This window comes from Monodon monoceros, unplaced genomic scaffold (genome assembly GCF_005190385.1).
Source record: "Monodon monoceros isolate NGI ecotype Baffin Bay Population unplaced genomic scaffold, NGI_Narwhal_1 Super_Scaffold_5, whole genome shotgun sequence".
In the NCBI taxonomy this organism is placed as follows: Eukaryota; Metazoa; Chordata; class Mammalia; order Artiodactyla; family Monodontidae; genus Monodon; species Monodon monoceros.
In genome coordinates this window covers 64,623,462-64,644,907 of record NW_021703782.1, presented here as the reverse complement: position 1 = coordinate 64,644,907, position 21,446 = coordinate 64,623,462, and the positions used below count along the sequence as shown (strand labels likewise).

The 21,446-nt window shown below is 34.2% G+C and overlaps 1 protein-coding gene across 2 annotated transcripts in view; it reads right to left on the bottom strand.

The window, feature by feature from the left end:
• The window catches only part of SMC5 (structural maintenance of chromosomes 5), a 103,559-nt gene that overhangs the window by 45,435 nt on the left and 36,678 nt on the right, over positions 1-21,446 (bottom strand). For both annotated transcript variants that reach the window (XM_029201848.1, XM_029201849.1), the window contains exons 4-10: positions 19,534-19,696; positions 18,383-18,517; positions 16,694-16,834; positions 15,154-15,315; positions 14,282-14,353; positions 2,248-2,503; positions 273-427 (exon numbers count right to left, since the gene is read on the bottom strand). In XM_029201848.1, the coding sequence (XP_029057681.1) occupies positions 273-427; positions 2,248-2,503; positions 14,282-14,353; positions 15,154-15,315; positions 16,694-16,834; positions 18,383-18,517; positions 19,534-19,696 (1,084 nt within the window). The remainder of the gene's footprint in view (positions 1-272; positions 428-2,247; positions 2,504-14,281; positions 14,354-15,153; positions 15,316-16,693; positions 16,835-18,382; positions 18,518-19,533; positions 19,697-21,446) is intronic.

Genomic DNA, 21,446 nt, shown 5'->3' with positions numbered 1-21,446 from the left:
ATTGCCAGAAGGAAACCAGCTAACCAAGTTTACACATGATTCTTGGTCAATAAGTTGCCAGTTTCATACTTCTATCAAGAAAAAGTTCATAGGTTTATTATCAAGGACCCTTTAAAAAGCTCATGTATGGATTCAGCAGCATACCAGATGCCACAAGTCTACTAATGGAAAAGCAGGGTGTTAAGAAGACTAAGAATTCTTAAAACAACAAAACCTACAATGATTACAATAATAAAACTAACAGATACTACTAAGATGAACAAATTTCTTACCGTGAGCATTATGGGTTCACAGACTCTTTGCTTAAATTTGTCTCTGTTATTTCTCAGCCATAAAACAGCATCATATGTATCACGGTATCTCTGTCTCAGCTTATCTTCCTTTTGATTCATAAGGTTGTCAAAACGCACAATATGATCATCCACACCTAAAATTGGAAAATAAAGCATTATTCCTCTGAAAACTTTAATTAGCGAAATAATCTATTAATAACATAAAAGAGTATCTTAGATCTAAAGGTTATAAACACCAGTCAGCAAGTACCCAACACAGTGAAAAAGACCCACCCTGGACAAATCATTCTTAAGTTTCTAAACACCTGGGATAAAAGATGATCTTTAAACTACCAAAAATAAATAGGTCACATACAAAATAATGAGAAAACACTAGATTTCCTATCAAAAGACAATGGCAATAGGCCTTCAGGATTCTGAAAGAAAAACTATTTTCAAGCTAGATTTTTATAACACCAAAATAAAAAAGGGGATAATGAAGTAAAGATTTTTCAGGGATGCAAAGACTCAAATTAATTCCCAAATATCTCTTCTTAGGAAGTTATGTGAAGATGTACTCTTACAAAACAAGGAAGTAATTTAAGAAAAATGAAGACACAGAATTCAGGAATAGCTTTTTATTCAACACAGAAGAGGTGTGGGACAAGTCCTAGGTAACAGCCATAAGGAGACCTTGAGAACAATCAGTTTAGATGGGAGGAGGATGGAAGGTCTCAAAACTCAAGAGAATGCCTGATAATTTTTTTCCCAATTTAAGGAAATGCTAAAGTAAATGGTGTTTCTAAAAATTGGTAAATTAAAATCCTAAAAAAAAATTATCAATGAACAGAAATTAGATCATAATGCACTACTTGGCTCTGCTGTGAGCAAGTTTTATTGTTGTAATAACATAAATAATACTTAATATTTCTAGCTAGTAGAATCAACCCATAAACAGACCATATAAAACTTAATTATGGTTCTCAATAAAGTATGTTTTCAGCCTTTAAACTATAAAAACCAGAGTACATATTAAAGAATTAAAGGGAGGAAAGTAAAAAGAAAGGCTAGGAGTATTAGTATTTTTAGCTTATAAATGTGCATTCAAGCATTATCAACAAATATTAAATGACAAAAAAAAGAATATTATTGGTAATAAATAAACATTAATAAATGTTAATGATTACTAATATTAATATAAGAATCCCATTTGGGGAATTACAATAATAGGTAGGGGAGGTGTCATGAGTTGAAATCCACATCTGAAGCAACAAAATATTAAAAGATGATATCTAAAGTTGATTAACCAAGACATGGTAAAATAAAAATATGATTAAGATATATGAAAGACTATTAGAAAAAATTACTGAAATAGTTAAGAGTGCTTACTCTTGACAGTGGGTCTGGAAGTTGGAAAGGCACTGGGCCACCCTTCTTGTCTAGTGTTATTATTTTTTTTAAACCATACACCTAGCATTTTGCTAAACATATAAACAAATTTTTTTACTAACTGACCTTAGTCATATATACTGAGCAGACAGAATGTAAGATCTCCTCTAACTGAATAATGCTATAGATCTAGCCACACGGTCTATAGCAAACAAAAAAAAAGATGAAATTGGACAGGCTTCAAGGAGCAAAGCTAATGGAAGATTATGAAGGCTAGAATGAAGAGCTTAAATTTGACCTGAGAAAAAACAGAAAAGTGAGTGACTGTAAAGAAAATAAAGCAAAGTATTTTTAGAGAATTAAATCAACTGCCATAATCTGACATAAGACAATGGTCTGCTTGCGGCAAATCATTACACAATAGATATAGGTAATTAAGACACTAAAATGGAAGAACTGAACTGAGCTTCCTCAACAAGCAGACATGAACACTTAGAGACATGATCAGGGGAAGAAGAAAGCCCATCAACAGAGACATATCTCCATTTTATAAACATGTCCTCACTGTAAGTTTAAAAAAACTTACTCTTCTTCTCCTTCTCTAGAGTTTCCCTCTCTCTACGCTTATCAATTATCTCGCCTTCACATAATGCCTTTTCATCTTGAACTCGTCTCAGATCATTTGTAATGGCATCAATTTGGGGTTGAAGGTTCTCACAGTTTTCTGTGGTCTTCAGTTCATTTTGCAAATCTTCTATCATTTTGCGGGTATTACTTATTCTCCTCTGTCGATCATGCTCTTCATTTTGTTTTACTGTTAAAGCCTGCTGAAGCTCCTCAATCTAATAAAACAAAAGCAGGTTAGCACTGGAGATTGTTTTTTCTCCTGGTTATTAGGCTTTTATAGTAAAACAGTTTTAAAAATGCAAACAACCTAAGAACATGGGTTTTTTTCTCACTAAAAGGTATCCTATTAGAATTAAACTGTTACTCCTACCAGACCACCTGTCTCTTTATTTGTTCAGCAATACATTCCAAGTACCTAGGGCAGTGGTTAGCATATAGTTAGCATTCAGTAAATATTTGCTAAATAAACGAAATATTTATAAAGCCAATCAGCAGATTTCTAAATATTTATAGGAAGATTTCACATACTATATATCATAAAACTGAAAACAGTCACATGGTATACCACAGACTTTCAATAAACCAGCAATAGAAATGATGGTGAAGATTATGTCACCCTACTAGTTTAAAACCACAATAAACTATTTTCTTTCCATTAAATTATTTTCTACTAGCACTTCAAATTAGTATTTTGAGATTTTAATCCTCAATCTGTATGTTTATATTCAGGGTAAGTCATTAAAAAAAACCAGATCATGCAACTTACCAGTGGAATTTTTATCAAAACCATACATGGTCTACCTAAGACAGAGTTATGATTTTCTTCAAGACACAGATGCATACACCCAATGTATTTTTTGCAAAAATAGAATTTTGTGTTAAATTAGATAAGGTTAACATATCATATAATTTGCTTATTAGTTACCTTTCTTTCCAAGTCAAATTTACTCCCTCTTCCTCCCCATTATAAATGTATATATTTATGACATATTCAATATAGAAAATATGGAAAATATAGAAACTTAAAACAAATAAAAAACACCTAAAACCTTAAGGTCCTTAAACATTTACATTTTAATGCCAGTCTATATCCATCAATAGAGCATATACGTTTTAGCAAATGGCATCACTAAAAATTTATCGAGAGCAGTTTCTCATTACCTCCATGTCCTTGCAAAACAAAAATTTAATACCTGCATAATGTTCTTTTATATAGATATACCACATTTTATCCCATTCCCTACGGTTGGAAATTTGGGTTATAATCAATTTTCTTTTCTAAAAGTTTAGCTTTGACAGTGTCAAGATAATGAACTGAATACATGCCAAAATCTCCTCTCCTATAACAAACATGCAGAAGTGAAAGACAAAATATTATGTTTGAAAAAATTAACACTGTGTGTGTGTGTGACTGAAAATTAACAATGTTCAATGGGCCCAAAAGAAGGAAGGAGACAAGAAGCCACAGTGTTCAGCCAGGAAACCCATGGAGTCCAAGGCTTTTAGAAGAATAAACTGGCATGTCATGGGAGACAGAGAATTAAGAATCACCAAACACATGAGGAAGTCCAAGTCCATCAAAAAGGGACAAGAAATTTAACAAATATAACCTCTACAATCCCAGAAAAATAGAGACCACCAAGCTACCAAAAATCACTGGGCTGCTGAATAAATTTTATACCAAGAGGTCTTTGTCTGACGTTGACCTCAAAAACTGAAAAGCAGCGTGATGGTCCCATGTCCTAGCTAAATTTTCTGAGTTCTAACTTTAACTCATTTGCCACCTTCATCCAAAAAACTACCATAACTAACTAATTCCATCACACCCATGTTTAGCTCAGGCACAGTAAGTCCAAGCCTCCTGGATCATGCATGTTCGCTAGGATACCATCCCCATTACTGCTATCTTCAATTTCTCTGAATGTTCTCTCTTCTTGTTCTAGCTAAAACTTGGCTATTCCTGGAAGATACTTCTCCCTAGAGACCTTTCAAATGGTGACCTTTTCCTCCCATAATTCTTCAGAGCACTTCAGGACTCAGAAGTGGGGAGGGTGTCCTTATCAATCTCCACTGTACTACTTCCTCCGTTAATTGAGCCCCACTGCAGATCTTTGAAGATCATATGATCAGACTTTAACACCCATTATCTTTGCTATCTTAACTACCCCCCTCAAAGTCTTTCCTCACCCTCTTCATTCATTGATGCCTTTAGCACCTGACTCACTGTCTTTCTCGCCATCATTATGCTGGCCATAATGGAACTCCAACATACATACAGAAAATCAGTCTAACTCTTTGGCCTCTGTGCTCCTTGACTTCTTCAACTGTCTTTTCCTAAACACCACCTCAGCCACCTTCTCCTACAGTTATATTAGATTATATCTATAGTTATATCTCTGACTAGATCATGTAGATCACCAAAAATCATACCACCTCTGAAAACTATTTCCACAATCCTACTCTTTGATCACCATCTCCTTTCCTTACATTTTCACTTACTATGGTCTTCCTACTGCAACTATCCTTTGACTGCACAGGGTCCTGTAATCCACTGACCCTACTATCTTTTCACAATCCACCATCCCCCTCATTCCTTTCCTTAACTGGCTGAGGTTCCACAACTCTAGAATCACTCCCTTGCAAAAGCCTCTTGACCCTCCACCATTCCTATCTCACATTAGCAAGGAAAAAGCTTAGTCCTTATTAAACCTAAATAAATACGTTGTATTTATCTGTGTCTAAACAACTAAACTAATTGGAGAAACTCTTGAAAACAGGTCTTACTTCAAATTTATGGCCACAAAACTTAAAGAGGCACTCAGAACTCTCAGAAAAACCTACTACATTTTTCTAATAAATATATGTTCTCATTCTGAGATGAATTCACATCTTTTCCTCCTTCCTCAATCTTATATTGCTAAAGGCTCTCTACTCACCCAGCTAATGACACTGTCTCATATTTCATTAACAGCAGTGTTACAGTCAGAGTACTCTGATCAGAGTACTTCTCCTCCTTTCAAAACCATCAACCTACCTCCATCTGTACTCACTCTGCTTTATCTTATACAATGTAAGGAGAGTTCTTATAGCTACCTAAATCTACCCCTCCAGGGCTACTCCAAGCAGTGCTTCTCAAATTATTTATGGTGAAGAATCATTAAAATAATTCTAAGTAATCACAAGTCAACTTTTATCAATTACAGCTACAAAAAATTGCTAATAATCACTTTGGTCAATTAGCAATAATCAATTGCTAATAAAACAGTTTGGCAAGTCCTTCAAAAGTTATATGTACACTTATGATAGTCACTTCTAGGAAATTATCCAAAAGAAATGAGAGCATATGTTATATTCCATAAGAACTTGTACAAGAATACTCACGGCATTTTTTGGTAATAGCCCTAAACCAGAAACAACCTAAATGTCCATCAACAGATGAATGGATAAACAAACTGTGATCTCAAGAAAGGTGGAAAAAAAAAAATCAAAGTGAACAAAGATAAAAATACAACATATCCGAATTTGCAGGACACAGGTAAAGGCAGTGATGAGAGGAAAACTTACAGCATTAAGTGCATACACACAAGAAAAGAGGAAAAGTCTCAAATCAATAATCTGAGCAGAACCTGGAAAAAGAGCAAAACAAACCCACATCAAGCAGCAGAAAGGAAGTAATAAAAATATGAACGACTTTAATGAAATTAGAAAAATAACAGAGAAAAGCCAATGAAACAAAGAGCTAGTTCTTTGTAAAAAACAACAAAATTAACACACCTCTAGCAAGAATGATCCCCACCCTCATACCCTACCAAAAAAAAAAGACAAAGTAGACACAAATTACCAACATCAGGAATGAAACAGGGTTAACAGTATCACTACAGAACCTACTGACATCCAAAGGATAATAAGAGAATTTATGCACACATAAATTTAACAATTTAGACAAAATGGACCAATTCCTAAAAAACCCCACTAATTACCACAACTCAACCAATACGAAATAGATTATCTGAATTGCCCTGTAACTATTAAGTAAACTGAATTCATAATTTTAAAACTCCAAAAACAAATCTCCAGACCATGAGAGTGTTATTTGAGAATTATTCAGAATATATAAAGAAGAATTAACACAAATTCTACACAATCTCTTCCAAAACTGAGAATAGGAGGGAACACTTCCCAGTTCATTTTAAGAAGCTAGTTATTATCTTGATACCAAAAGCAGGCAAGTATGAAAAGAAAACCACAGAATATTGCTTCTGAAGATAGACACAAAAATCCTTTAAATGTTTGCTAACAGAATTCAACAATACGGAAAAGGAGTTATAAATTTATACACCATAACCAAGCAGGGTTTATTTCAGAAATGCAAGGTTGATCTGATATTCAAAAATCAATGTAATCCATCATTTTCACAAGCTGAAAATGAACATGTGCATGATTGTATCAATAGATATGCAGAAAAAGCATCTGACAAAATCCAACACTCACTCATGATATTCTCAGAAACACAGGAATAGAGAACTTCCTGATCTATAAAAAACCCTACAGCTAACATTATACTTGATAGTGAAAAAATGAATGCTTTCCTCCTAAGACCAGGAACAAGGCAAGGATGTCCACTCTAACCATTCTTATTCAACACAGTGCTGGAACTTCTAGCCGGTGCAATAGGCAAGAAAGGAAATAAAGGGCATAAAAATCAGAATGGAAGAAATAAAGCTGTCTCCATCTGTAGATGACATGACTGCTTATAAAGAAACACCCCAAGTAAACCATTAAAAAAATAAGGAACAGAGAAAAAGAAAAATCAAAAGAAAAACTTGGGTATAATCCAACAAAACATAGAGAACTTATATGCTGAAAACTACAAAATACTGATGGAAAAAAATCAAAGATCTAAATAAATGGAGACATACCGTGTTCACAGTTTGGAAGATTCAACATAGTAAAGGTTTCAATTCTCCCCAAATTGACATATGTTTAATGCAAGTCCCATTAAAATCCTAGCAACATTTTTCTGTAGATATAGAAAAGATTTGGCTGTCAACAGTAATGGCAAAGGAACTCTGAAAATCCTCTCCTCCAGAAAAGTAGTGAAAACATGGACAAAAATTATCAAAATTAACTCTTTCAGAACTCTGGAATTTAACCAAAGGCTTTTCAACAAGCCAGAGAGCATTTACTCAAGAAAAATGCTCGGATCTTGGTAAAAACAACAAGCTTTGTGGTGTTTTGAACATGCCCTATTCCTATTCCCCTCTCCTCAGTTCCTTGGCAGCCTTGAAAACCAACAGCCCACAGTCATAGTGAAATCAGCAGCCTAGGAGCTACGGGAGAGATCACAAAGCTAGAGAACTTTCACATTCTCAATCTCAGAGAACTATCATTATCTGATCTGTCTGGCAGTTTCCAGGAAAACCTTACTTGCAAAGTTTATCTCCATTTGACCTGACTCCATAGCTTGCACACTGCAAAAGACCCTTTTCCTTGGAGGAAGCTGCCAAAAACAATCAGTGGCAATTGTTTAACAACAGAGCTGCCTGGTGTGAGATAACAGTGTGGCAAACAATAAGCTAACCAAAAAATTTAAAAGCAAAAGCTAGAAAATACGATGCCCATAGGAAGTTTTGGTAGCTCCTGGGAATCTAGAAGGTCATATGCATGCTTGAGTTAGGACTGTGCATGCCCAAGGCTGTATGCATGCCCTAGAAGAGCTGAGGAGGCCCTTATCTCTCACAACATTCTGTGCAAATAGGAAGTGAAAGCTGAAACAGAGTTGTAAACTAGCAGTGGAACTTAACCAACACTTTCAACAATTCAGGGAGTATTTGAGGACAGAATCTTGGTGGAAAGTGAAAACAATGCCTGGCTGAGTGGTGAAGGTGTGAACCAACATGCATTCAGAGACCCTCAACAAACACTGGGAGATATACTAGATTGGGAGACATTATAGTCATTTGAGAAAATACCTGTCCAATAATTAGCTGACCATTAACTAACTGAGCACGAGACTTCAGTAGTCACATATGACAAAGAATACAGAATTCACAGAGTTAGGAAAGTAATTAAAAAAAAACAAACAGTAACAACATCATCAGCAAACAAAAATAACACAAGCCTGGGTTAAAGGAGGACAACTGATTTCAGAGCTGCCACATCCTGCTATTTAAACTTTATAGTTTCAACAAAAAATTAAAACACAGTCAACAAAACAAGAAAGTATAACCCATACACAGGAAAAAACAGCAGTCAACAAAAAATGTCCCTGAGGAAGCCCAGAAATAGTTACAAAATAATGACTTTAAGACAGCTATTTTAAATATGTTCAATGAACTAAAGGAAAACATGTCTAAGGAAAAGAAAGTAAGAGAACAATGTCTTATTGAATAGAGAATATCAATAAAGAGAGAAATTATAAAAAAAGAGTCAAGTAGAAATCCTCAGTTGAAAAGTTCAGTAACTGAAATAAAAGATTCACTAGTGGAGCTCAATGGCAGATTTGAACATGCAAAGCAAAGATTAAGTGAGCTTGAAGATAAGTCAATTGAAAGTATTCAGTCTGAGGAACAGAAAAAAAGAAAAAGAAAAAGAAATAGAATGTAGGACACCATTAAATATATCAAAATATGTGTAACAGGAGTCTCAGAAGGAGAGAAAAAAAAGAAAGCAGGAAGAATATCTGAAGAATAATGACCCTAAGCTTCCCAATTGTGATGAAGAACATTAATCTACACATCCAAGAAGCTCCATTAATTCCAAGCAGGATAAACCAAAGGTGACTCACATCTAGAAATTACATAGTTAACTGCTGAAAAGAAAAGGAGAGAATTTTGAAAGCAAGAAAGAAGTAACTCATCATGTACAAGGGATCCTCAATAAGATTAATAGCTGATTCCTCATCAAAAACCATGAAGGTCAGAAGGCAGTGGATGTTATATTCAAAGTACTGAAAGAAAACCAAGAATTCTATACCCAGCAAAACTATCCCTCCAAAAGAAAGAAAACTTAAGACATTCTCAGATAAACAAATATTGGTAGAATTCACCATTAGCAGACCTGCCCTACAAGAAATATTAATGCAAGTCTTTCAGAATGAAATGAAAGGACACTAGACAGTAACTTGAAACTACACAAAGAAATAAAGAGCACCAGTAAAGGTAACTACATATGTGAATAAGAGACAGTAAAAATGTATCTGTTGTTTGTAACTCTTCTTTTCTCCTATCTGATATAAAAGACAACTGTTGTGGTATAATAAAAAATATATATTTGGTTTTTTGTCCCCAGTTCCTGGCTCAGAGGTCTTAAAAACCTTAGAATTTCCTGAGTGACAGAAGTGTCTTTTGTTATTCACACTAAGTCCCTTTTGCAGATACCTGATTTTATGCTAATAAGACGACTCTTGGCAGGGTCCCTATACAGCTTCAGAATAGAGACTGATTACCAGAAGAACCAACCACATAATTAAGGGGTTGGAACTTTCAGCCTCACCCCCTGCCCTCAAGGAGTAGAGAGAGGCTGGAGATTGACCTCACTCACCAACAGCCAATAATTTAATCAATCATATCCAGGTAATGAAACTCAATAAAACTCTTGAACAACACGGTTATGGAGCTTCTGGGTTAGTGAACATGTCCATATGCTGGGAAGGTGGTGCACCCAGAAAGGGATTAGAAGCTCTGCACCACTCTAACCCCCCATACCTTGTGCTATGCACCTCTTTCATTTGGCTGTTCCTGAGTTGTATCCTTTATAATAAACAGGTAATTGTTAAGTGTAACATCTTCCTGTATTCTGTGAGTCGTTCTAGCAAATACTGAACCTGAAGTTGGCGGTGGAGGGGGGTTGTGGGAATCCCTGAATTTGTAGCAAAGTCAGAGAGAAGAGTAGGAAATCTGAGGTCTGGGGAATTGAGACTGGCATGTAAAGCCAGGACTACCTTGTGAGACTGAGCCATGAAATTGTAGAATCTGCTTTAATTCCAAGTAGTTAGTATCAGAACTGAATTGAACTTTAGGACACAAAGTTGGTGTCAGAGAATCACACAATTATTGCCACAAAAATGAAACTATATAAATAATTATAAAACTACGTTGATAGGCTTATAATGATTAAAAATATAACTGGTATGACAATAACACAAAGGAAGGAGAAGGGAATGGAGCTATATGGGAACAAAGTTTGTATACTACTCAAGTTCATATTAATATGAAATAGATTATCATAAATTAAGATGTTATTTATAATTCTAAAGGCAGTCACTAAAACAGTAGCTCAAAAAATACACAGCAAAAGAACAAGGGAATTAAAATGGTACAATAGAAAATATTTAACACAAGAGTAGCCCCTGCTCGCCGCAATTAGAGAAAGCCTACACACAGCAATGAAGACCCAACACAGCCAAAAATAAATAAATGCACAAATAAATAGAATATATGAAATACTGTTTCTCTATGGCTTAAAAACTTTCAAAGCCTTCTTATAGTTTCTCACTGCATTTACAATCAAATTCAAATTGCTTTCTTTTTTCTTCAAGGGTCTACCTAACATAGTCTCTGGCTACTTCTCATATCTGCTACTTTTCAGGAACAATACACTTGTCCCCTGGTATCCTCAGAGGGTTAGTTCCAGCACCTCTCCATTCCCCCCACCGTCTACAGCTACCAATATCCACAGATGCTCAAGTCTCTTACATAAAATAGCATAGTATTTGCATACAACCTACACACATCATTAGTATGGGATGCAAAGGTACATCATTATTGTAGTTTTAAAGCTGTACGTAAGACATACTTTGTTTTTACTGTATGCTTTTACTGAGTGATCTATTCCCCATCCCAAAGCAAACATGAAAAAAAATTACATTAAATGTAAAAAATAAAAAAAAAATCATCTCTAGTACAATGTAAATGCTATGTAAAAAGTTGCTGGTGTATAACAAATTCAAGTTTGGTTTTTGGAACTTTCTGGAATATTTTTTTTCCCAAATATTTTTGCTTGGTTGGTTGAATCCACGAATGCAAAATCCATGGACATGGAGGGCCAACTACATTAGACCCAAGAAGACACTGAGGCAGACTGTCAAAGTGCTAAGGAAAAAAAAATTTGTAATCTAGAATCCAATATCCAGCCATATTAATATTCCATAGTGACTGCAAAGAAGATAGTTTGCAACATACAGGGACTCAGAAAGTTTATCACCCAAAGAACATCTCAAACACCTACAGAAGATAGCCAGTAAGAAAAAAAACCCCAAAACTCCTACCTCTTCAAAAGAAAGAATCAGAAGAAGTGTAATATAAGCAGAAACATGATCAAATAAGCCAATAAATATATTATTAAGTCTAAATAAATACAGATAGTAGAAAATAACATCTTAAATAACTGACAAGTAAAATTTCTGATGACACTGGCATGAAGAGGAGGAAAAAGAAATAAAAGCTTGCTAAGATTTTGATCTTAATTAAGTAGAATGAAAATACTGATTAACTTTTTTTATTAAGAAAAATATGTTATTTAAACTTTAAGAGTAATCAGTAGAATAGGCTTAGAATATATAACTTTAGGGAAAAAAATGGAAAAAGAAATCCTTGATCAACAGCAACAGAAAGTAGAAAGGGGAATAGGAAGAATCAAACAAAAAGCATAGGAAGTAGAAAACAATGGTAAATGTGAACTGGTTAAACTCCTTTACTGTATGAAAAAGTGTCTCTCACACCAAACTGAAAAAATTACAAAGCAAAACCCAGTATATGTTATTTACAGCAGATAAAGTAAAAACATGATGCAGAAAGAACAAACAATAAAGCTTTAAAATCTAGAAAGCAAGAACTAATACAATTACAAGGAAAAATAGACAAATCTACATTCACAGAAGGTACTGATACTTTAAAATGGATGTCAGGTTGGTAAGAAAAAAAAATAAGTAGAACATTTGCATAGTTATAGTAAGCTTGATATATATATAGCTATATATCTATATTTATATGTATAAAAAAAATCCCTGAAGACAGAATACATTCTTTATGAATGTATGAAGAACACATACAAAACCAAATATAAAAGTCCAAAAGAGGTTTCCAAAAATTCTAAAATAAAGTCATAAAGGCCACATTTATTAATCGTAAAGCAATATAACTGGAACTACACATTTTTTAATAAGCTTAAAAATTCCATATCCAAGTAAATTGAAACAGTAAGAACTCCTATGTAAGCTTAAACAAAAACATTTAAATGAGAATTATAAAATCTTAAACAGAAAAGCAGTACTTATCACACATATGAAATGTATAACCAAATGATAACCAGAAAAAAATTTATACCCTAAAATGTATTAAAAATTAAGAAAGGCTAAAAATTCAAGAACTTACAAAAGTGACAAACTGGCAATTATGATAAGGGAAAAAAAGAAAACATTGGTTTTAGGAGTACTAAACCACTTAAAAGGTTGGCATAACACTAAAAAAAAACAGTTAAGGATGGAATAAAATAAAATTTTAGGTCAATCTCAGATGGTGCAAAACAATCCTAAAAAGAAGATTTTCTATTTGAATCCAGGAACATATTAAAATACCAAGTAAGATTTATGACAAAATGCAAGGACGGTTCAATGTTAGACAACCTATCAACTTAGTATTCCCGTTTGGGGTTTTAAAGGTGAATCTTTGTGCCTTTTTCCTTCTAAACTCTAACAAAATAACAGAAACGGAGCAAAAAGGGCTCAATCTCACAAGGACAAAAGGAATAAGGGAGGAGACATCAATAACTGGAGATTTCAATAAATACTCAGAAGAGTAAATGTAGTAGAGGGACAACTAATTTAGCAGCCTATTATAGGAACCACAGTGTAAAGGGTGAGTGAAAGAGAAAGAAACAAGAAAAGAACTGACTCTTCTTAAAAAAAAATATCCTGGAGACTCTTAGAACTAGGAAATGTCAAGTAAAAAGACATTACATATTAAGTAAGATTTTTATGGAAAATGTTATTTTACATTGGGGAAAGTAGAGTGCGGCACTGGGAGCTACTTCTGAGTTCTGCAAGTCGTTTAATTTTGTTGAGTCTCTATTTCTCTACCGGGTATTTGGATACAATGGTGACTGCCCTGCACATACTTTAGAGGGATTTAGAGAAAGGAGACTTTGCTATAAATACATTATTGTTGAGCCTTCCAAAGTAAATTAAAAAAAAAAAAAAAAGAGAGAGAGAAAGACACACACACCCCACATAGAGAATTACCCCTACCAACCCTACACTACCCTCCTACCCCAATGCCTTCACACCACCTCTATGTACACACCTTGAGCACTAACGCTAGCAAGCAAGCTTCTGTCATGAAAATGTGAGGTTTATTCTCTGGAGAAGTTAAATGAGAGAGGATTGGAACTTGAAGATAAAGGCATAGGAAAAGGGGTAAGGCTGAAAACTGAGAGATTAACGTCATGCTTTAAACACCAGGAATGCTTCAAGACATGCATCTATCCCTAAGAAAGGTAATACAAACTTTAGTTTCTGAATGGTCCTGGAGAACAGAACCCCAGAAACATTTTGGGATCTGTTAGCTAAAAAGCCCACTTTCTTGCCCAATTATCCTAAAATAATTTTGTCATCAACTCCCATCCATGCACAATGAATTTATAATCAGCTTTTTAAATACCCAACTCTTAATATAAACAAACAACAGAATAAATCCCTTATAATTTAATTTCTGCTGTTAAGATAACTAAATCCAACTTTACCATCACCCTATTAAATACATATCTATTGCACCCTATAATGCATATCTATGAGTAGTTTAGAGCCATTTTCCCCATTTATCCTCTGTGCAAGTGCTATACTTCCAAAGCTTAGTTCCCCTCACAGATTAAGATAAGAAATAGAGAATGAGGAGGATCTCAGACAATTCCCAAACAAGAAGGTGTCTCATAATCTACACCTGAACACAAAAGTTAGGGCAAATTAACATAACAAAAATTTCAATACAAGATCTTACATGTTTATCTTTCCTTTCTATAACATCTTGCTTTTGTTTGCATTTTTGAGATGTCTCCTTAATATCTGTTGCCTGTAAGATTGAACCAGAAGAGGGGAAGTTAGTTAAAAATTCAAGCAAGGCAATTATGTGACCCCACTCATCCAAATATTAAGTTGCTATTTAAGTTTACCCACAATGATTTTCCATGATTTCTTTCCAACTAAATTCATAATTATCACCCAAAATACCAACAATTATTTGAAAATCTATGAAAGGTTATTCCTATAGATATTAAAAATAGCTGCAGCAATATGCATACATATGTTTCTGTATCTCTTCACATTTATTTCCTCATGTTATTTTATCCTAGAAACGATTATATAGAATTGCAGGGTCCATTCTCAAAACAATATCTGACGCCAAAATCTCACCTAAAGGTTAAAAGCCATGATCACAAAAAATTTAAATTTACATTTTCAAAATATCAAGAATATTCCATAGGCCATTATATTATTTATTCCAAGAAACATCAGGATTTTTATATTACATTCCTCCAAAAGGGTACATAGTTACAAAGCATGTATAATAAATTCACAAAAGGAGTTAAACGTTTCTAGGAATACTACTCTGAATCCTCCTGTTATTAAAACAATAACATTTCATTTTTCTCTTTTTATGTCTCGGAATTTCTATAGAGTAGCAAGCGCCTATAAAGTAGCAAGTGATGATTAGGACCTTGAAAGACCTGTGGTAGTAGAATTCCTAGTAAAAGAACTTAAGGAACTAAAGTTAACAAGTAAATCTACAAAGCATTTTAAAAGACCTGCAAAATATTTTTTGTATTTGCTAAAATAAAATACAGGAAATCCAAAATTGAGCCAGAAAAGTACCTTCTCTTTGATTCGAGCCTCCAAATTGTGACGCTGCCTTTCAATTTCTTCAATGCGTTGTGTTATAGGAATCTGCCCTTCTTTAAGTTTTCTGACCTCATCCTTCGCTCGGTCCCGAGCTAGTTTTACTTCTTCATAGTCCTGACGAACATTTTCATATTCCTTGTAATGAATTCAAGAAAGAGAAGTTAATGCACTCCTAGCTTAAAGTAACACAAATACAAAAATCAAGGTACAGGCAGAAACCAAATCTATGAAAAAGACGGTTTTGAATCCCTTTGGCAGGTCTATTAAAAAATTTGCCCTCTGAAACAACTTCAGAAATAGTAAATACCAACATAATGATTAACTCAGTGATACTCACTGAGCACTTATCTCTATCACTAGGCCAGACTCTCTGTCTTCCATCCCTTCCTGTTATTGAAATTTACATCCTAATGGCTTCTAACAGTAGGACCTCCTCTAGTCTCTCAATAAAGAAGGCATTCAAAAACATATAAAGAACCAAAAGAAACTCAGTTATGAAAAATAAAAATGAAAAAACAAAAGTAAAATGGCTCAAGAGAAAAGCAAAATGTAGCAACCAGGTGAAAATGATGCTTGTCACGTCACAGGAATTAATAAATATTTGCTAAAAAAAATTAAGGGGAGTGCTAAGAGAGCATATAGTAAGAATGAATGGGATGAAGAAAGGTAAGAAAAGAATACAAATAAACATTAGAGTAAACCAAAAAAAGGAAAAAATGAAAAAAGATTGAAATCAATCTTGAAAGAAAAGGGAGAAATCAAAAGACTTCAAAAGACAAATATAAAGCAGGTGCAAGAATAATAATGGACATAGGATAAACCTAATCAAAATGAGCTGAAGGAAGAAAAAAGTTTAAGAAAATGGAATTATGGGAAAGGATAGGGTGAAGCAGGGGTGGTGGGGTTAGGGTGGGTGGGAGAAGTTCACAAATAAAGCCACATATTTCTCCAATCTAATAATTATTTCCATCCTAGCCTTAAAAACATTATTAAACTTCCTTATTTTGTTTCACCCACTGAAAAGTAATGTACAGAAGGAAATGAATCTTTGACCCAAACTGTGGTTTTAGACAGTATACATCACAGAGTGACTAAAAACAGTAGTTTCAGTAAGCTTATGAAGCATAATGAGTAGAAGATTACAATTAATATCCTTCAGCTTTCTCTGTAGCTGAAGCTGATATTAGTAGCACACTCAAAGTAAATTCTCAGTGACCTGAGGACAAAGATTTAATTTTTACATATGTAAACATTTTAGCTCATTAACATTTTATAAAACAAAACTGTTGACTCAAATCTGGAAAAATTAAGGACACAGACTTAATCAACATGCAATAACAACATAGCACACAGTTATATAATAACACAAAGAAAGAGATAAATGTTACTATGTATGATATACAAAGCAAAAATGAACAAAAGCACCTAATTTGAATACACAATTAGTGCCTTCTTTATAACTTTCCTCCTAATTAAAGAATCACTATTTTCACCTTTAATAACTCACACTTACCACCCATGGCCTTTTTGCTTCAAGCATCTCAATCAAATCTAAATGTCGCTTACGTTCATAGAACCTCTCCACATCTTGTTTATATCTTTCATTCCTCTGAATCATCTTCTCTAGATATTCAGTTTTCTCTTTGCATGAGGTCTAAAATAAATATTTATTTAACAATTAGTTTAACTGAAGAAAGGTCAAAGCTTTTAATAATGAAAAATGTACAGTGCTAACAAAATTTCACAATAAATGATTCCATAGGAGTTCTTAAGAACTGTGTGAAACTAATGTGCACACCTGAATTCTGGTCTAGGTTCCACTATTTATTAATTATGGGACTGTGAGGAAGCCCTGCCACATCTCTAAGCCTGGATTCTTCTTGCCTGAAGAGAAGAGAGGTATCTGCCCCATTCACCTCAACGGTGGAAGCAACTCAACCTACTATAGGTGAAAGCTCAACAAAAGCTGTAACATGACATACAAATGAAGAGTGGTATTATTATGATTACTATGTTATAAATACCAATGACTGAAGGACTTAGAAATGAGATAAAGGAAAGCTAAAATTCAGCCTTTATATTGTGAATTAACAAATGCCAAAAATGTACTCAGAGCTTAGTAGAATACGTTTGTTTTCCTTCAGAGTTTGGTAGGTAGTTTCAGTGAGTGTTTCAGAGGGGTGTATTAAGATTGTTTGATGTCGTGAAAAGTAAAAGGACCGACGGAGTATATAAAGTAGGATAAAATAATTACGACTCCTTTGGCCATTCACTCTGAATAAGTATAACAATAAAAATAGTATTAAATTATAATAAAGCTCATTATCAAGTACAGACAGTTACAGTTTAAGAGAAAGCATTTGTTTACAAGATTTCTCATTACAAAAATTTACTGAATTTATTTTAGCTGCTGAGATATGGAAAATGATTCATTAAATAAAGCACCTTTTCGAATGATATGCTAAAAAGAACATTTTAATTTATTAAAGGTGAAAATAAAAATCAAACAGTGCAACTAAATGTACAGTTCTTTTACAAAGTCCATCCTCACACAACTGAAAATATGAGAACTGGCTCAACAGAGACACTATATTAAAAGCTACATATCTGCTGTATTACCCAAAGCCTTACACAGTGCCTGGCATATAGTAGGTGTTTAGTAAATACTGAATGAATAAAAGAATAACACTGAAACTGCCTGAGAGAAAAAAAATACTTCATAATACTATTATCGGTTCTTTAGAACAGGGGTCCCCAACCCCCAGTCTGTAGACTGGTACTGGTCCGTGGCCTGTTAAGAACCAGGCCGCACAGCAGGAGGCAGGCGAGTGAAGCTTCGTCTGCTGCTCCCCATCGCTCGCATTACTGCCTGAACCATCTCCCACCCCTCCCCCCGTCCGTAGAAAAACTGCCTTCCATGAAACCGGTCCCTGGTGCCGAAAAGGTTGGGGACTGCTGCTTTAGAAATTCAATTAATAACATATATTTGATGAAATGATAGTCAAAAATTTCAAACTTTATATAAAATCCATTCCCACTTTTTGTCACCTAACTTAATTAATGTTAGCAACAAAATCCTAGGTGAAAAAAAATCACAAATATATGAATGCACTCAATGAATCAAAACTACTATTTACTTTCCCACATTTTGAGACGTAGAAATCAATGAGAGACATAAAATGAGTTGTCTATTTATAAATACCTCTAGTTGTTTTTCTTTCTCCCTGAAGTTTTTGAGTTCACAGTGGTATTTGTGCATTTCTGGAGGACCAATTGACTTCTCAGTAGCTTCAAGGAGTTCAATTTTACTGAGTTTAGCAAATTCTCCAACTTTATCCTAGAGCAAAAAACTTAAATATCAGTTAATATTATCGTTTATAAATATCTTCAAAACATTTTTCATTCAATGATACTTGTCAAGAAGAAACTCATTTAAAAGAAAAAATCCCCTTTATTTTGAGATGTGAATCTTAATACAAACCCTGTCCTTCATATATCATTCTTTAAAATAATAAACTTAGGGTATAAACTGTCATCTTTTTGAGAACCTAAAAAAAATTTCAATGTCAATATTTCCAGGTTTTAAGTTTTATACACATTTAACAAATAGTTTGGAAAGAAAAGAAAAAATAGTCCCCTGGACTGAAATGATTATCTACTACACATAATTTGGAATGAAATACGAGAAGTTAAAAAAAAAAAACACAGAGCAATTTAAAACATCTACTTCTGTAGACAGTCTTATAACAGCTGATAAATACTTTAAAATTTTAACTTTTCTTTCACTTAGACATAGTAATCAAATCATCAGTTTCTGAAGAAAAAAAGAACTATAATTCAGTCACTAGACTGCATTCAAAGACAAATTTAAAAGATCTGATTTTAACATATAACATGCAATATCAGGATGTTTTATTTTTACTAAACAAACTTAAAATATGAAAGGTTTTTAGAAGGCACACCTATAGATTTAAAAGTCTTACTATATAAAATATTTTATACAAACACACTGATTAAGAAGTTGTTTATTAACAAAATTTTACGAGTCTATGAATGAGAGCACACAGCTGTTCAAGCTACTCTCTGTACTTAAAAATAATACCTTTATTTCCTTTACAATACTTTAACAGGCTCATTAATTGAATATTTCCAAATTACTACAAATTAGTAAGATTATACTGTAAGAGATGAGATGCTACCTTTTACAAAGAACTGTTAGTAAGTATTAAGACCACTATGCTCATTTTAAATAGTAACCATTACAATACTCTTAAAAAGTGTTTACATTCTTATATGACGTAAAGAGGAAACATACACAAAATTTCCCCACCTTTACATTTAATTCTCTCATACCTGAGGTAGAAACTGGCAAAGATTGCCCACTTGAATATTTAAGGCTGCAACCTGCTCTTCTACTACTTTCTGAGTTGTAGATTTTTTGTTGATGAACCAAAAGGACTGATTTTTTGCCACATCAATCTCACGAGTGATTACAAGATTTCCAGAAGTCCTGAACCTAGTTAAAAAATAAATTAAAAATATTTATACTCAAAATACGTAATTTTAGAAATAAAATTTCTAAAATTCTCTTGCATCAAAGGTTGCCACATAGGATTATTATTATAATTTTTATTCCTTTTGACATTTTGGCCCCTCCAAAGAAGGAAAGCCTGACATTAGTGATAATACGTAACTGACCACCTGTAGGTTATTACTCTTTCAACATTTGAAATTATTTAAACTGTTAAAATAAAATTAAAACAAATGCCAATACTAATTCCCAAACACTGCCAGAGGAGTTATTTATCCTTTAATCATTATGCTACACTCCAGTCATGTGTTGACTACAATTTTAAATGGGTTGGTATATAAAAGCATACAACAGTTAAACCTCGAAACTCTCTCTACTTGGAAAATGTATGAACGAAAACTAACTCTTACATATGCATTTCCAGACATCAAAACCAGCCTGCCCATACAGGTGGCCCATGGTTTCCTCATCTTACACTCCACCACTCTGAATTCAGAGGAGACTGTACCACATGACTATAAGGAACATTAAAAAATAGAAAATCTGAAAGAAGGGTATTTACTTATTTCTTGATTTAAAAGTACTACTGCTTCACACCTCCTATCTACCCATCCATCTTCTTCACTGGCAATCAGCAGCATGGAAGAAGACCTGGGACCACCAGAAAGACAAGGTGCCATTGTTCGGGTGTGTGTGAGGAGAGGGGTGGGACCGCCATAGAAGCTCCTTTCTCTGCACGCGTGCTTTCAGGCGGCAGGGCACCACCTACAAGAGCTCCAGGGATGGGTGCGAGCCACCACTGCCATCTAGGACTCCAGAGATGGGCGTGGACTGCTGCCACTACCAAGGGTCCCATGAGTGGATGCTGGTTGTTTCCCCCACCTCCTGGAAACTTGTGCAGGCAGTGCACCTGCATAGCCCCTATCAAGGGATAACAGCCAGCACACGCTGAGGAAAGAAACGGCAAGCATCCAAACCAAAAGCAACCCTCACACCAAAAACATATTAAACCCACACAAGCTACACAGGGACACTTCTGCATATAAATAGCCCTCCAAGACTACGGTATATAATTGTTTCTCCTAAATACACAGAGTAAGAGGGATATAAGGGAACCATTCCCAGTGAAAAGACCAAGAGAATTCCCCTGAAGGAACAATGAAACAGACCTCTTCAGTCTAACAGACACGAAGTCCAAAAAGAAGGTAACAAAAATACTGAAGGAATTAAGAAAGGCTATCAACAGAAATGCAAATTACTGTAAAAAGGAAGTAGAAACTATAAGGAAGAGACAAGAAAAATTAGAAAATTCATTTGCCGAGACAAAAGCTGAGCTAAAGGCAATGAAGAGCACAATGAATAATGTAGAAGAAAGAGTAAGCGATCTGGAAGACAGAATAATGGAAATTACCCGATCAAAACAGCAGAGAGAAAGCCAAATGAAACAAACAAAAAAGAAAGCAATATAAGAGACCTATGGGATAATACAAAGCATGCCAATCTATGGATAACAAGGATTCCAGAAGGAGAAGAAAGAGAAAAGGGGATTGAAAATGTATTTGAAGAAACTATGGCTGAAAACTTCCCAAACCTAAAGAAGGAAACAGATATCCAGATATAGGAAACAGAAGGTCCCAAAAAAGATGAACCCAAACAGACCACATCAAGACATATTATAATAAAAATGGCAGAACAGCGCCACTTAAAGGAGCTCCAGAGATGGGCGTGAGCCGCG